Source organism: Lithobates pipiens, unplaced genomic scaffold (assembly GCF_037356315.1).
Source record: "Lithobates pipiens isolate NorthernLeopardFrog02 unplaced genomic scaffold, aLitPip1_a1.2 Scaffold_18, whole genome shotgun sequence".
NCBI classification, from domain to species: Eukaryota; Metazoa; Chordata; class Amphibia; order Anura; family Ranidae; genus Lithobates; species Lithobates pipiens.
In genome coordinates this window covers 503,632,055-503,647,883 of record NW_027507758.1, presented here as the reverse complement: position 1 = coordinate 503,647,883, position 15,829 = coordinate 503,632,055, and the positions used below count along the sequence as shown (strand labels likewise).

Genomic DNA, 15,829 nt, shown 5'->3' with positions numbered 1-15,829 from the left:
CAATGAGAAAATATCTCTTCAAATATTTTCAAAGCCACTGAGACTTTTAACCTGTTGCATTTCAAGACCGATTTATTCACTCTATTCTCTCCTGCAGATTTTGTGATCCTGTATGAGATCTTAGTTAAGGTCAAATGTTTATGCATAAAAGTCTTTTAATGGCAGTAAAATCATAATTTAGTAATTTTAGCTAGTTTTTGATGCCAGTGGGATCTTATTAAAATAACTTCTTCTCTGCCGAAAGGTGTATTCCTTCTCTACAGATCCCAGAAGATCATACTGCCTTCACTGTAATTTCATTCAGTGACAGTCATCTCTGCTGCTTAGATGTCAAAAGATCTAATATATTTCTACAGGAGTTTCATAAATCAGTTTTTCAGGGTGATTTCACTTCATATTGGATTAAAGCCAGGTTAAAAAACCCTATGTAGAATTGGATGAAATTCCCCCGAAAAAATTCAAAGCCTAATAAAAGTACCAACAACAACCTGGATGGGTGGCGGGTGCTTCAGCTTTTTTGTAATTGACAGTTACTTGAGCTTCTTCCAATACGTTTACTAGGCATTTATATAATCGAGATGCATACCCTGTGGCTTTCTGCAGACGCTTGCCTGTCCATGCTACCTAAAAGCAGCGCTATGGTATGAGAAATAAGTGTGTTAAACAATCGGGAATATTTTTTTATGGGATTATGGTCTATCCTGGGTGCTTTGAATTTATTTTATTTTTTTAATGGTTCATTTATGGGTAGATTTACTCACACACTGGCTTATTTATCACTCCTTTGTTCTCTGTAATATGAGATAATTCAACAATGATAACCCTTCATAATAGCCATGTCATGGATAGAGCTTTATTGGCAAGGTCTCTCTAGAACGATGCTACAGTCTCATTCAGACAAGTAATTGCACCCATACTGCATGCAGGCTGTCTTTGTTTTGACATTTGCCCTAAACTATATTCAGGCAGCCTATAGAAGTGGATGCAGACACGGTGGCTGCACAGACGCAACCACCTGTCAAAATGTTACAGCTTTGCAGGAGTGGCTGCACGGCTCCAAACGCAGGCAGTGCCAAAACAGAGGCAGCCTGGATGTGGTACAGTTGTGTGTCTGAATAAGGCCTACATAAAACACAAATGAGCTATTACTTTAGTGCATGTAGACAATATATGCAAGCAGCATATTTTTATTGAAAGGACATGTTTCATTATACAGCAATCCTGTTATATTAGAAATGTTTGTAATATTCTGATTGGATTTGTTCTCATTTCTTCCAGTATTCTGCTGATGCAGAGAAAGTGGCAAACCTTTTACAAATTCCTCAGTATTTTGATCTAGAGCTTTATAGCACAGGACGAATGGAAAAGGTATGTTTACACCCAGCAAATATATACACGTAGTATCTTGGCTTACTTATGCTGGAGAAACTCTGAGGAAATTTGTTTTGTTGTATTCCTGTTCCTACAATTTGGCAAATATTTAAAGTGTATCAAAATCTTTTTGGTATATCAGCCAAAGTGGTAGAACTTTTAGGTTTATCATCGGTTTTGTTTCCTAGAAATTAGATTTATTTTATGGCCTGATATTTGTAATCAACATAATGGTTTTATAAAGTAGTCCAAACTTTTTTTTAAGGTGGTGGATAATGGTTTGATCTACTGTCAGGTTTTTAATTACGTTCTTAAGAATCTCCTTAAATTAATTAGATCTGTTATACCATGGAAAAAGGAGCAATAAAAATGTGTAGTGTTTATATCCTCTTTCATTTAAGCAGGACCTAGTATTATATACACTTAGTGCCATGTGGGGTTAAACAACAACAAAAATATTTATTTCCACATCATCACCTTTAAGGGCTAATTCACAGACCTATACACTGTGAATTGGCTATTTGCTCACCCCCATGCCTGTCAAATTAGGATAGTCTGCTGTGTCTGTGCAGCCGTTGTACCCCTATAGAGGTACACGGGCAAATGCCCATTTCATGGTGTACATTTCTTAGTGCCTGTGTAAATGAGTCCCTAAACTTTGTCTGGTAATGAACACTTGTTTATATATTTTTTTTAATATTATTATTATGTATTTTCCTTTCTACAGCACCTGGACAGTTTGCTAAAGCAGATTAAGTTTGTGGTGGAGAAACACACAGAGGCTGATGTATTAGAAGCATGTAGTAAAACCTTCAGCATACTATGCAGCGAAGAGTACACAATTCAGAACCGAGTGGACGTAGCACACAGTCAGCTGATTGATGAGCTGGCAGACAGGTTCTCGCATTCTGTGGAGGAACTGTTACAAAATGTAAGTAAACCACCTGGTCGACATACTGGGCCTGATGTGTAATTTCCAGCTCACATCTATGCTCTTGCAATGATGTGTGTTTTGACAAGTCGTATCAAAGAAATGCAGAAAAGGGTGTTAAACCTAAGTAGGTTCAACACCCTTTTTCTGCAGTTGTTTGATATGATTAGGTTAAAAACTAAGTTCACCTTTAAGAAAAAAAAGAAATGCATGTTTCTGCAATTAAAACGTGCGTTTTTTATTTTAACTTGGGAGCCAGCACAGTATTGCACTCATAATCGGTGGAACAAGGGTGCAATGTCGGGCTCATGCAGACGCTTCTACATGTCTCTGCCCATACCTCTGTACATTCAGTTATTGAGCTGCTGTAGGTGTCAATGGACTGTGAGTGTGCTGATCAGCGCACTCCTAGTCCATTAAGAAGTTTACTTGCTGCCGTGGCCAGATGGGACTTGTAGTTCTTTCACAGAGCTCTGTGGCTGAATTTTATTTTATTTAACCACTTCCCGACCGCCGCACGACGATGTACGTCGACAGAATGGCACGGGCAGGCATAAGGGCTTACATGTACGTCCTTGCCTTCCCGCGGGTCGGGGGCCCGATTCCCCCAGTCACAGTGACACCAATGTCATTTTTTTTTTTTTTTTTTGCATTGGTGTCATTTGTGACTGTAATAACTGTTAGGGCAGTTAGGGTTAGCCCCCTTTAGTTCTAATGTACCCCCCTAACCCCCCCAATAAAGGTTTAACCCCGTGATCACCCCCCGTCGCCAGTGTCACTAAGGCTGGGTTCACATTGCAGCGGTTTATGAGAACGAATGTGATTCGCACTGCAGTGCAAATCACATCCGATCTCTGTGCGATTCGAGTTCAGCCATACAGATAGTATGGCTGAATTCGCATCGCACCCGCCGCAAATTCGCACGGGACCCTTTTTTTGGCCCGCAGCAGAATCGGATCGCATGGGTGTTCACGCCATGCGATCCGAGTTTGCAGATCGCACTGCGATATGCGAACTGATCTGGGGGTGTCATTAACATTTCACTGACACTCCCAGCAGTTCGCATAGGGCAGTGTGAACTGCCGCCGGGAGGCATGCGATGCAGGAACCCGCCGCGGATTCGTGGCGTTCCCGCATCGCTCCAGTGTGAACCCAGCCTAATAAGCGATCGTTTTTCTGATCGCTGTATTAGTGTCACAGGTGACGCTAGTTAGGCAGGTAGGTATTTAGGTTCGCCGCAGCTTTTTATAGCGCCAGGGACCCCCATATACTACCGCATAAAGCCCCCTGATTGCCCCCTAGTTAACCCTTTCACCAGTGATCACCATATAACTGTTACAGGTGACGCTGGTTGGTTAGTTATTTTTTTATAGTTTCAGGGCACCCGCCATTTATTACCTAGTCTCACTAGTGTACCCCTAAATTTAGGGGTGTCTACTTTCCAAAATGGGGTCATTTGGGGGGGGTTTGTGCCATCTTGGCATTTTATGGCCTTCAAAACTGTAACGCCCTTAGAAAGCCTGAAGGCGGTGCTTGGTTTTCGGGGCCCCGTACGCGGCTAGGCTCCCAAAAAGTCCCACATATGTGGTATCCCCGTACTCAGGAGAAGCAGCAGAATTTATTTTGGGGTGTCATTTCACATATGCCCATAGCATGTGTGAGCAATATATCATTTAGTGACAACTTTGTGTAAAAAAAAAAAAAAAAAAAAATTTTTTTTTTGTCATTATTCAATCACTTGAGGCAAAAAAATAAAATATTCAATGGGCTCAACATGCCACTTATCAATTTCCTTAGGGGGTCTACTTTCCAAAATGGGGTCATTTGGGGGGGTTTTGTACTGCCCTGCCATTTTAGCACCTCAAGAAATGAGATAGGCAGTCGTAAACTAAAAGCTGCGTAAATTCCAGAAAACGTACCTTAGTTTGTAGATGTGACCTACGCAAACCAATAAATATACAATTATTGACTTTTTTTTACCAAAGACAGTGGCTGAATACATTTTGGCCTAAATGTATGACTAAAATTGAGTTTATTGGATTTTTCTAATAACAAAAAGTAGAAAATATCATTTTTTTCAAAATTTGCGGTCTTTTTACGTTTATATCGCAAAAAATAAAAATCGCAGAGGCAATCAAATACCATCAAAAGAAAGCTCTATTTGTGGGAAGAAAAGGACGCAAATTTTGTTTGGGTACAACATTGCATGACCGCGCAATTACCAGTTAAAGCAGCGCAGTGCCAAATTGTAAAAAGACCTCTGGTCATTTACCAGCAAAATGGTCCGGTCTGAAAGTGGTTAAGGTACTTGTATAATGCCGTCAATTTTTGCAGCACTCTACATATACATTGTACATTCACATTGGTCCCTACCCTCAAGGAGCTTACAATCTAAGGTCCCTAACTCACATTCATATGCAGAAGCCAAATAACCTGCCAGCATGCCTTTGAAGTGACTCAGTTATGTGGCCGGAGCTCTGCCCATGCCTGTTTTTTGCCTGGGAGGTTGTTTTCACTAGAGCTGTAGAGAAAAGGCAATCTAACTACCTTACTAGCCTTTTTGTTTCATTTCCCCCCCCCCCCCCCCCCCCCCCATGGCTTCATGATTCCTCGCTGACACTGCTACTGCTTGAGCTTGTCTCTACATAGCAGCTACCTGGATTGGTGTTTCAATTTCCCAACTCTGCCGGTTTTAATGTGGTAAAGGTTAAACCTAAAAAAAAAAAAAACCCTGACCAGGTTTTATGACTGAAGAGATCCTATTAGTCTCTTCTGTCATAAGTCTGCCATAATGTATGCAGTGCATACTAGCTCATTATGGCATAAAGCTCCTTGGGGGGGCCCATTTCATAAAAAAGAAAAATAGTTTATTTCTGCTTTGAGGCTGAGGGACTAAGTGCTTACATCATCTGAGTGAAGCGATGCACACATGCAGTCAATGCTGTTTCCCAGCATTTGGCTTGGATGAAGTGCCATCCTGCTGCTCCTGCTCATGAAGCACTGTGTGTGGATCTTTGGTCTCCAGTTTGCCTTTCTACTGTGATCTGATCCCCTCTGTCTGCCAAGGACCCTCATCAGCACCAGCTTCCTGGGTTTGTAAGTACCTGAGGCCTTGCCTCACATTAAGCTTAGTTGCATTACTGTGCTGATGCAACTTGTCTTCTCCAAGACCGAGATACAGTCATGGGTCACCTCGGCCCATGCTCTCCTTATCATTCTAGGGGTGTTTATATTTTTTTACCCAGAAGGAATACGTGCTTTGTAACCCAATACCTGGGACCCCTTCTGTCACAGGGTCATGATCATTGAAGTCTAGGCCTCCTCGTGGTCACAGGTACCGCCATGTCCACGGTGGATGCTCTGGCAGCTTCCCCTGCTGAGTCTCTCTGATCCTCCTGGGCCTGTGGACCTTGTCACTATCTCTGCTTCAGATTTTGAGACCTAGCAGTCTTTCTGAAAAGATTTCAACCTTAGGGATGCAGTGAGTATTACCCTGCTTCTGGAGAATCTTTTTGATTTTCCAGGCCCTTTACAATTTCTATAGCTGCAAAGACCTTTCCACTACCCTATTTAAGGGATTCCTCTATGCAGACTGTGGAAGCACCCTGAAGGGTCCTGGGCTCCACCTGAGAATGTATCTGAGCGTTTTCCCTTTAAAAGGAAATTTGTAAACCAACAGTCTGTTATCGCCATAGATACACCAGTCACCCACCTTAGGAAGAATACCATAAGACTGGTTGAAGGCATTTCAGGATTTCATTGACAAGCAAGTTATCAAAGTTTAAATTTACTGTTCTGGCCATCTGTCCAATGTTGGTAGTATCTTGATTTTGTCAAATTGTTAAAAAGGATGGTTTCCCCTAAGCGGAATCCCTCCACTCCTGGGGGGTAGGCCCATGTTTTAAAGTTCTTCTGGGGCTTTGTGCTTTCGTTGGTATTGCTTGCTAGAAGCATGTAAACTTGTGTTATGTATGGGGCTTACTGCCCATACAGATGCACAAAGCATCCTGGCTGCATGGTTATGATGCAGATCTTGCATCCAAGCAGCATCTGACTTGATTATCCTTTTGAGGTAAGTTGTTTCTTCAACGTGGGATTCGTGGGATTTATCCCTTGTATTGAATGCCCTGATGAAAGGGCCTTTTGAGCCGGTAGCTCAAGTTTCATTTAAATTTCTTTTATTTAAGATGGCTTTCCTTCTGGCCATTACCACAGCCAGGATTGGCGACCTACAAGCTCTGACAATTAAAGAGCCGTTTTTGTTAATCCTGGAGGATAGGGCAATCCTCAGACAGGACCCTCTATATTTACCAAAAGTGTCTTCTGGGCTTCATAGATCACAGGAGATTATTCTACCGTCCTGCCAGAGTCCTAGAAATGACAAGGAAGAAAGGTTCCACCTCTTAGGCTAGGAGACAGTGCCTAACATCTATCTAGAGAGGGTGAGAGAGTTTAGGAGATCAAACCATCTACTGATCATCTTTTCTGGCCAAAGAAAGGGGTTACAGGCCTCCAAACCAACAATAGCTAGGTGGATGAAACAAACCATAGCAATAGCTTATAGGCTTTCAGCTAAACCAGTACCAGTCCACCTTAGAGCGCATTCAACCAGATCCCTGGCGACCTCCTGGGCAGAGGGGGCAGGCACTTCGTTTGATCAGATCTGCAAGGCAGCAACATGGACGAGCCATAAGACGTTTGAGGCACTACAGAGTGGAGCTGTTGACCCCTCAGGACTTGGCGTTTGGCAGGAGGGTCCTAAAGGCGGTGGTCCCACCCTAAGGTAGGCCTGAATGTCTTGCTCATCATCTCAGGTGTGCTGTCCTAGAAGATGACTTGAGAAAATTACCAGTTACACTTAACAGTAACGGGTTTTCTAGGAAATCTTCCGGGACGGCAGGCCTACTTCCCTACCCTTAACTGCTGGTTTGTTTCATTCTTCACAGAATGTTCCCTCTGACACTGGTGTGGGCCTTTACTTTGTCATAACTGAGGGTTAGAGGGAGGGGCGGGGACTTTTAAACTCTGTTGTTGTGTTTCCTTTCAGGTGAGACCAGTCATCTCAGGTGTGCCGTCCTAGAAGATTTCCCAGAAAACCTGTAACTGGTAATTTTCGGGAGTTTCCACCGTCTTGTTTTCTGAGATCAAATGTTCCCAAATATCCAGGGAAAAGTCAAGCTCTGTTTCAAGCATTAGACTGGTTACTGGCTCAGGGGGTGATCATACAGATCCCCACAGAAGAGCAAGGTTTGGGGTTTTATTCAAACCTGTTTACGGTACCAAAACCAAATGGAGATGTTAGACCCATTCTAGATCTAACGAATCTAAATCGGTTCCTGAAAATCCGCTCCTTTCGCATGGAGTCGACCAGGTCAGTAGTTTCTATCCTACAAGGAAGAGAACTTCTGGTGTCCATAGACATCAGTGATGCATCTCTGCATGTCCTTATATTTTCCGCTCACCAAAGGTTTCTGCAATTCGAAGTAGAACAGCAGCACTTACGCATTCTATCCTTGACCTTTGGGCTAGCTACAGCACCCTGGGTGTTCACAAAAGTGCTGGCCCCACCTCTAGCCATGTTAAGGGCACAGCGCATAACAGTCTTGGCGTACCTAAATTATCTATTGCTAATAGACCAGTCAGTGGCTCGCTTGGAGCAAAAGTGTATGCATTACAACCAGTTACCTGGAAAGTCTGGGTTGGATTCTCAACCTAGAGAAGTCTTCCTTAAAACCACTAAAAAAGCTGGAGTATTTGGGACCGATCATAGACAGCTCAGAAAAAGGTGTTCTTGCTTCCAGCAAAAATCACCTCCATATGAGAGCTGGTACGGATGGTCAGGTCGAAAGGAAATCGCTCAGTTCACTTTTGCATGAGGTTGTTGGGAAGTTGGTGGCTTTGTTCGAAGCAGTCCCATATGCCCAGTTCCTTTTTAAGACTGTTTCAAAATGGTATCCTGTCTGCATGGAACCAAATGATCCAAGCTTTGGACTTGCCAATGCGCTGCCCCCGAGGGTGTCCCAAAGCCTCAGTTGGTGGTTACTGACCCGGAATCTGCTGAAAGGAAAATCCTTCAGACTAATTATCTGGAAAGTAGTAACACCTGCCAGCCTTTCAGGCTGGGGAGCAGTACTGAAGAAGGCAACTGTCCAAGGACAGTGGTCAAAAACTGAAAGAGCCTTTCCCATCAACATCCTGGTGATTCGGGTAGTGCGTCTGGCTCTGAAGGCCTGGACTTCCAGGTTAAGGGATTGTCCTGTCAGGATCCAATCCGACAATGCCACAGCTGTGGCCTATATCAATCACCAAGGGGTCGCCAAGAGTCTCTCAACGCAGAGAGAGGTGAACCATATTCTAACTTGAGCAGAAAGGAATGTTCCATACCTATCAGCAGTCTTCATTCCGGGAGTAGAGAATTGGCAGGCGGACTACTTAAGTCGCCAGCAGTTATTCCCGGGGGAATGGTCTCTTCACCCTGACATTTTTGAGGCTGTTTGCCAAAGATGGGGGACTCCGGACGTAGATCTTCTAGCGTCCAGATTCAACATGAAGTTAGTAAACTGTGTCCAGGACAAGGGATCCACTCGCATGCAGAACAGATGCGTTGGTGACCCCATGGGATCAATTCTTACTGATCTATGCATTCCCCCCTATTTCGTTGCTACCACAACTTCTTTGTAGAATCAAGCTTGAGAGAAAGCCGGTAATTCTGCTAGGACCAGCATGGCCCAGAAGGTCATGGTATGCAGAAATCATAAAGATGGCAGTGGAGGATCCATGGTCCCTTCCACCAAGGCCAGACCTGCTCTCACTGGGGTCGGTATTCCAGCCTACTTTATGCACGCTAAATTTAACGGCCTGGCTATTGAAACACACATTCTGAAGAAACATGTTTTTTCCGGGTCAGTTATCTCAACTTTGCAAGGAAGCCAGCTTCCAGAACTATATATTAGATAAGAGTCTGGAGGGCTTATGTTTCCTGATGTGAATCCAAGGGTTGGCACCCTCAGAGATATAGGCAGAATTCTTGCCTTTCTACAATTAGGAGTAGAGATGACATTGTCCTTGAGTACTATTAGGGGCCAAGTCTCAGCCATATCGATCTTATTTCAGAGACCGCTTGCTACGCATTTAGTCCTGGGTTTTATGCAAGGGGTGATGCAGATTTATCTGCTAGTTAAATCACCTTTTGAGCCCTTAGGACTTGAACTTAGTTTTGTCAGTGTTACAAAAACAGCCATTTGGTGATCTTGATTGCTATATCCTCAGCAAGGAGGGTTTTGGAATTGGCTGCTCTTTCTTGTAAAGGGCCATATTTGATTATTCATCAGGACAGAGTGTTACGCCTTCGTCCAGACTTTTTGCCAAAAGTGGTGTCAGGTTTTCACCTGAACCAAAATATTGTCCTGCCATCGTTTTTTTCCAAAACCATGTTCGAGGGAAGGGAAGTCACTACATTGTCTTGATGTTATGAGAGCAGTGAAAATCTATTTAAAGACAACTGCTCAGATTAGAAAGACTGGTGTCTTATTTATTGTGCCAGAGGGTCCTAAGAAAGGACAGGCAGCGTTGAAATCCACTGTCGCTAAGTGGATTTGGCAAGTTATAATTCAGTTTTAAGAGGAAAGATTCCTCCTTTTCAAGTTAAATCCCACTCTACCAGGTCGGTTAGTGCTTGGGCAGTGCATCTCCAGGCCTGCATGGCTCGGATCTGTAAGGCCTCAACTTGGTCTTCAGTACATACATTCACAACATTTTTATCAGGTGGATGTGGATGGGTTTAAGTATATTGCTTTGCTACAAAAACTGCTGTGCTCTTGGAAGGAGGAGGGGTTATATAGGGGAGTGAATTTCCTGTATTGGGTATACCAGTGTCCATCACTCGAAGGTGGCCCATAACCCATTAAGTTATTTCTTAGGCTCTGTGTCCCATGATGTACTCCAAGATAAGGGTTTTACAGGTAAGCTATTATAACAATCCTATTTTTTTTTTTTTAAAAGGTCTCTTGGTTAGATGTGCATCTGACTTTTACTGTTTGTGTAGCTGGATTGCAATAATTTTAAAGGAAATAACAAGCAAAATGTTATATTACAAATACTATAAGGGAACCTTTGTCTTGTATTTTGCGATCAGACATGTCAGACATTCTGTTTCTGTGCTTTTAATATGTTATAACTTAATTTTACGCAGCTAGATGAAGCTGATGAAGATGATGTATATAATGTTCTGGCCTCCCTAAAACGCTTAACATGTTTTCACAAGTGAGTATATTACTCTTGGGGTGAATGTTGACTATTTTAATTGTGAAGTAAATCTAATAAGCACTGTCCATGTAAAATAGTATAACCGCAGCAGCTTCTTCGTTTTACAAGAGCAATCTTTTATTATATATATTTTTTTAAATACATTTTATGACGGCTTCAGATGTCATAGGTTTTAAATTCAGATGTCTATTCGGTAGTCCTTTGGTAGACTAAGATACTGCTTCAAGAGTCCTTTGTGATTTACATAACATCCCTTTTCTCTTTGGTTTATTGACAGACTATAAGAGCTCCATATTCAGAGCCATAGGGTTATATCGCCCCCTACAGAAGTAGGACTAGGCAGAAAAAACAACTTGGCTACGCCTATGAGCAGTCCTAGCTGGTATACATCCCCCTCTCTGCTATAGGCCTTCAGTTTTTTCTGCCTAGAGACAGGAATAAGGACCTAGTTCCCTGCTGGGACTTCGGCTTCCACAAGTATTTTTTTTTCCTTTGATCGGTAAGTAGATGCAGCTTCCAGGGTCTGTTTGGAGAGTGGGTACTCCCCGGGGTGGTTGCTCTCTTCAGGGTTTCCCCCTACTTCTTTACCTTCTGGGGTGAAGGCCCCCCCCCAGCTCCCAGTGTCCTGGGGTGTGCTATGGAATACCAGACTGCACGTGCCTGTTCCCCCTTTACTGCTGGCTGTATCTTTCCTTAGCAGCACCCTGCTCAAGGTCAGAGTGGGCTGTTTTCATGTATTGCTGTGTAGCTTCCTCCCCTCTTCCCAGGCTGCTTTCAGGACAAATGGCTGTAGGAGCTATGTTGGGCGGTTATTGCCTCCGCTTTTGTTGACAGGCTTGATAGCTCACTGGTGCAGGGGGGTGGGGATGTTTCAGGCTCCCTGCCTTGCCCAGGGACCTGCTGTTCAGCCCCCCGCAGGTGTGCATACCACACGGTCAGGCTCCCTGCTAATCTAGGCAGTGTCCTCCGGGTCTGAATTGTGGCAGTGTCGCCATGTTTATGTGGGCAGCCACCCTCTCTATAGTCAGTGTGCTTGCAAGCTGGTATCCTCCCCCTGTTGGCCGGTACTGCGGGGCGGCAGTGGCATGGTTGTGTTCCATGTTGCCAAGGGCTTTATCTCCCCCTTACCCCCTCCCTCCGGTGGCGCGATCATCTGCGGCTGTGCATGGGGAGAGTCCCCAGTGGAACTGTGCCAGCACTGTCAGGTGGTGGTTCCTGTTGGTGACCAGCGCTCTGCCTGTGGCTGTCACAGTACTTGGAGGGAGAAGCAGGGTTTCTTCCTGCATGCAGTCATCAACTTCTCCCCCATCAAACGTGGGTTTCTGCAGTGACCCCAATTGGTACAGGCTGTGCCTGGGGACCCCCCATGTCCTAAAGGTGTTGTGGTTACCTTAGTCGCCATGTCAGCGAAGGGGGGACGTTCTGGGCCCTGTCAAGGGTGGTATTCTTCACACCATTAGTTGGTAGGCATAACCTTTCGGGGTGGGCGGGTGCAGTCTGAAGCGTAATGCCCAGCACTGCTCTGTAGTTTAGCAGTGTTAATAATGGGCGCTTGGTAGGCATACTTTTGCGTTTCTGTAGTCCCTGTCTGTGGTTGACTTTTCTCCTGTGTGAGTGGTTGTGGCCCCTGCTTCACTCCCATGCAAACGCATGTGCTGGTAGCATGCTGGTTCCCCTTGGCTATACCTTGGGGATTCACGGTTCTGGAGCAGTCACCCTTTGGATGCATAAGCCAGCTGGGCGATTTTCTTTTTTTGTGACCCCCCATGTTTGTTTTTGTCTACAGCTGGTTTAAAGAGGCCCTTTGTGGTTCTGCTATACTTTGGGGTACGTTATCCTGCGAGGAGGCTCTTCTGCGGAAGTAGACCTCTCCTCCTGTGGTTGGTTACATAAAGCTACCATGCTGCTGGCTGAGGAGCTTCTCTACATTTTAGAGTTCTGCAGCCACAGGGCACAATTGGTCGCCGGTTTGTTTGCCTTGCATGGTTTGAGCATCAGATATGTAGCTCGGGCGGTCCAGTTGGTCCAGTCCGTGAACTATGTACGTAAAACATACTTGGGTGCTGCTCCGCTCCTTCCACACACTCCGTCTCAATGATGGTGCTTCGGTTTCAGGCTGGGCTACTGACAAGACTTCTGAATGGGCCCAGGTGGGCCTGCACTCCCTGGGGGATTGTCACCTTGGTGCTCCCTTGGGCAGCTTTGAGAATATCATGGGTGGCGAGCGTAACATCCTCCCACAGACCTAGAATGGGAAGGAATCTTGTTGCCTCTTGCACCTCTGACAAGGGTACCCAGTCTTTCCAGGCTCCCTGTGAATGGGGCAAGGTGCTCCAGGATCCTTAAAGCCACCATTCCCGTGGATTGGTTAATTTCAGCATGCAGATTTATCCTTCCCCTTCCGGGGTGGGGGGACGTTTTTGCTGGTTTCCGGGGCGTGATGCTCCATGGTGAACGACAAATGGGTTCATAAAAAAATGTCCGATAACTAGATAATTTTGTTCTTGCCCTTCTTTCCTTCCAATGTGCATCTGTCCTTGGATCAGCTGCAGGACCTGTTGCTTCAGAGAGTGATTGTCTCAGTCCCGTATCGGAATGGTTTAAAGGTTTTTATTCAAACCTGTTTAAGGTTCCGAAAAAAGGAGGGCAAGGTCCATCTGATTCTGGACCTCAAGGCCCTCAACCTGTTTTGTGCGGGTACAGAAATTCAGAATGGAGTCCATTCGAACATTGTTGGCATCCCTAAATCAGGGGGATTTCTGAGCCTCTATCGACGTTAAAGGTGCTTACTTTCCCGACACCAGCGTTTCCTCCACTTTGCTGTGGGGGAAGAGCACTATCTGTTCATGGCGTTACCCTTTGGTCTTGCCCAGAGCTGCTGATTGAAATTGCGGGCCTCTCCCCCCCCCCCCCCCCCCCCCCCCCAAAAAAATCTTAAAGCTATATTTCGCTAAAAATACAATAAAATTATTAACAGACACAATTGCAAAAAACTCAATTTCTGCTAAATCTAAACGCTAAAACTGAGTTATTAAATAAAAATTGAGATGAGCTGAAAAAAATATACAGGCTATCAGAGGCGAACAATGCGGCTCCATGTACACTGGGCTTAAAAAAATCTCCAGTTCACTTGGCAGAAAAAATCCTCATATAGAATTGGGTATTACTGAGGGACAACTGTCTTTCTCACCAGATAAAAGCTGGCAGCAGGGAGAGGAGGAGAGACCAGCTTTCAGATGCTGGAGGATGAGAGACACAAGTGTCGTCCATCACTATTCCCCCACCCTGTGTGGACCCCCCTGTATGCTCGGGCCCCTTACAGGAGGCATGGTCCCCCATCCATCAGCAGCTCTGGTCTCGCCTCCACTCCTGGAGTCTTCACGAAGGTGTTGGTCCTGGTCTTGGCTTTGCTATATCACGGGGGGATCGCTGTTCTGGGCTATTTGGACTAACTCCTCTTGTGAGTCCTCCTTTGCATTGATGGATGACATGGAGATCACTATCCAGACCTTGCAGGCGTTCGGTTGGCTTCTGAAGTTCCAGAAGTCTGCCTTGTGCCCGTCCAGAAAAATGTATTACCTGGGTCTGACTCTGGATTCAGCTCTGGCCAGAGTGTGTGTTTCTCTGGACAAACACCAAAAGTTGCATTCTGCATTTCATCTGTTGCTGTCCCACAGATGGCCCTCCCTCCGGACTTGCATGTGAGTGCTTGGGCTGATGGTGTCTACCTTTTTGAGGCGGTCCCATGTGCACAGTTCATACGAGGGGAAATCCTGGTAAATCGGTACAAGTGTCCAAAGTCTCTGGCCAACCAGATTCGTATGAGCTGGGAAACCAGGGATTGGCTGGTCTGGTGGCTTCACTCTTCAAATCTTCGGCAGGGCAAGTTTTTCCTCCCCTTGTATTGGACAGTGGTCCCAACGGATGCCAGCCTGTCCGGTTGGGAAGGTGTTCTGGGACTGAGCTCAGCTCAGGCTTGTTGTACCCTGGAAGAATCCAGGCAAACTATCAATGTTGAAACTTCAGGTGATCAGTCTTTGCCTGGATCGCTGGACAGATCTGTTTCAGGAGCTCCCGGTACGGATCCAGTCAGAAAATGCCACTTATATCAATCACCGGGGTGGAACAAAAGTGTGACTTCTCTGGAGGTTTCCGTTCATTTTCTGGTGGGCAGCCCCTCCGGCTGTGCACATTCCAGGTGTGAAAAATTGGCAGGCGGACTTTCCCTCCTTTCGAGCTTCTTTCACGGCTTTTGCGCAGGATTGCTGCCGAGGGTATTCTGGTCTTGGTACACCAACCTACTGTGATTGGTCGCCGACGTCCCTTGGAAGGCTGCCTCTCGGGGAGGACCTGCGGTCCCAAGGGCAAATCTTACATCCTGCTTTACAATAGCTGGTTTTGAGGCCTGGCTGTTGAAAGCCAGGTGCTGAAGGATGGAGGTTTGCCTGGGTCGATGGTTTCAACAAGGCTGACGGTGAGGCAGATTTACCATTGTATGTGAAAAGCGTATATTTCATAGTGTGAGTCGATCAGTGTTGACCCTTGATCATTTTCATTGGCTCGAAGGTGTTGAGCAGAATTTGGCCTTGTCATACTCCCTACTTGGTGGTCCACAAAGATAAGGTGGTTCTGCCCGTCTTTCCTACGTAAGGTCGTCTCTGACTTCCATTTGAATGAAGACATTGTGTTGCCTTCCTTGTGTCTGAGGCCCGTTCATCCCAAGGAATTTGCGTTGCATACCCTGGATGTGGTTTGGGTGTATCTGGCAGCCACAGAGTCTTTTCGGAGGTCAGACCCTTTTTGTGATCGCGGATGGGCCATGGAAAGGGTTGACCGCTTCCTTTGCTACCATTTCCAGGTGGATCAGACAGATGGTGATTCAGGCCTATTCTATCAAGGGGCGAGTTCCTCCCTTCCCTGTGGCGGCGCACTCTACTCAGTCGCTTTGTGATCCTTGGGTCTTTCGCCATCAGGCGTCTGTGTCATAAGTTTGCAAGGTGGCCACCTGGTCATTAGTGCACACTTTAACAAAATTCTTTGCAGTGGATGCTTCTTTTGGCTGCAAGGTTTTGCAGGCTTCTGTCTAGAGGACCTGTTCCCTCTTGGGGGGGGGGGGGGGGGGGGTATTCAAGTTAAGGTGCTGTTTTTTGAGCACCTGTTTAGCCTTGGGGGCTTTTGTCCCACCCCTCATGTTTTTGGCACTGCTTGGGTAAGTCCCTATGGTTCTGAATATATAGCGCCGTGTCCGTCAATGAGCGAAAG

General features: G+C 45.5%; 1 protein-coding gene across 3 annotated transcripts in view; it reads left to right on the top strand.

Annotated features, from left to right (window-relative positions):
• STAG1 (STAG1 cohesin complex component) overlaps nt 1-15,829 on the top strand; it is a 299,590-nt gene that overhangs the window by 233,506 nt on the left and 50,255 nt on the right. For all 3 annotated transcript variants that reach the window (XM_077488685.1, XM_077488684.1, XM_077488683.1), the window contains 3 exons: nt 1,279-1,368; nt 2,099-2,302; nt 10,494-10,564. In XM_077488685.1, coding sequence (XP_077344811.1) covers nt 1,279-1,368; nt 2,099-2,302; nt 10,494-10,564 — 365 coding nt within the window. The remainder of the gene's footprint in view (nt 1-1,278; nt 1,369-2,098; nt 2,303-10,493; nt 10,565-15,829) is intronic.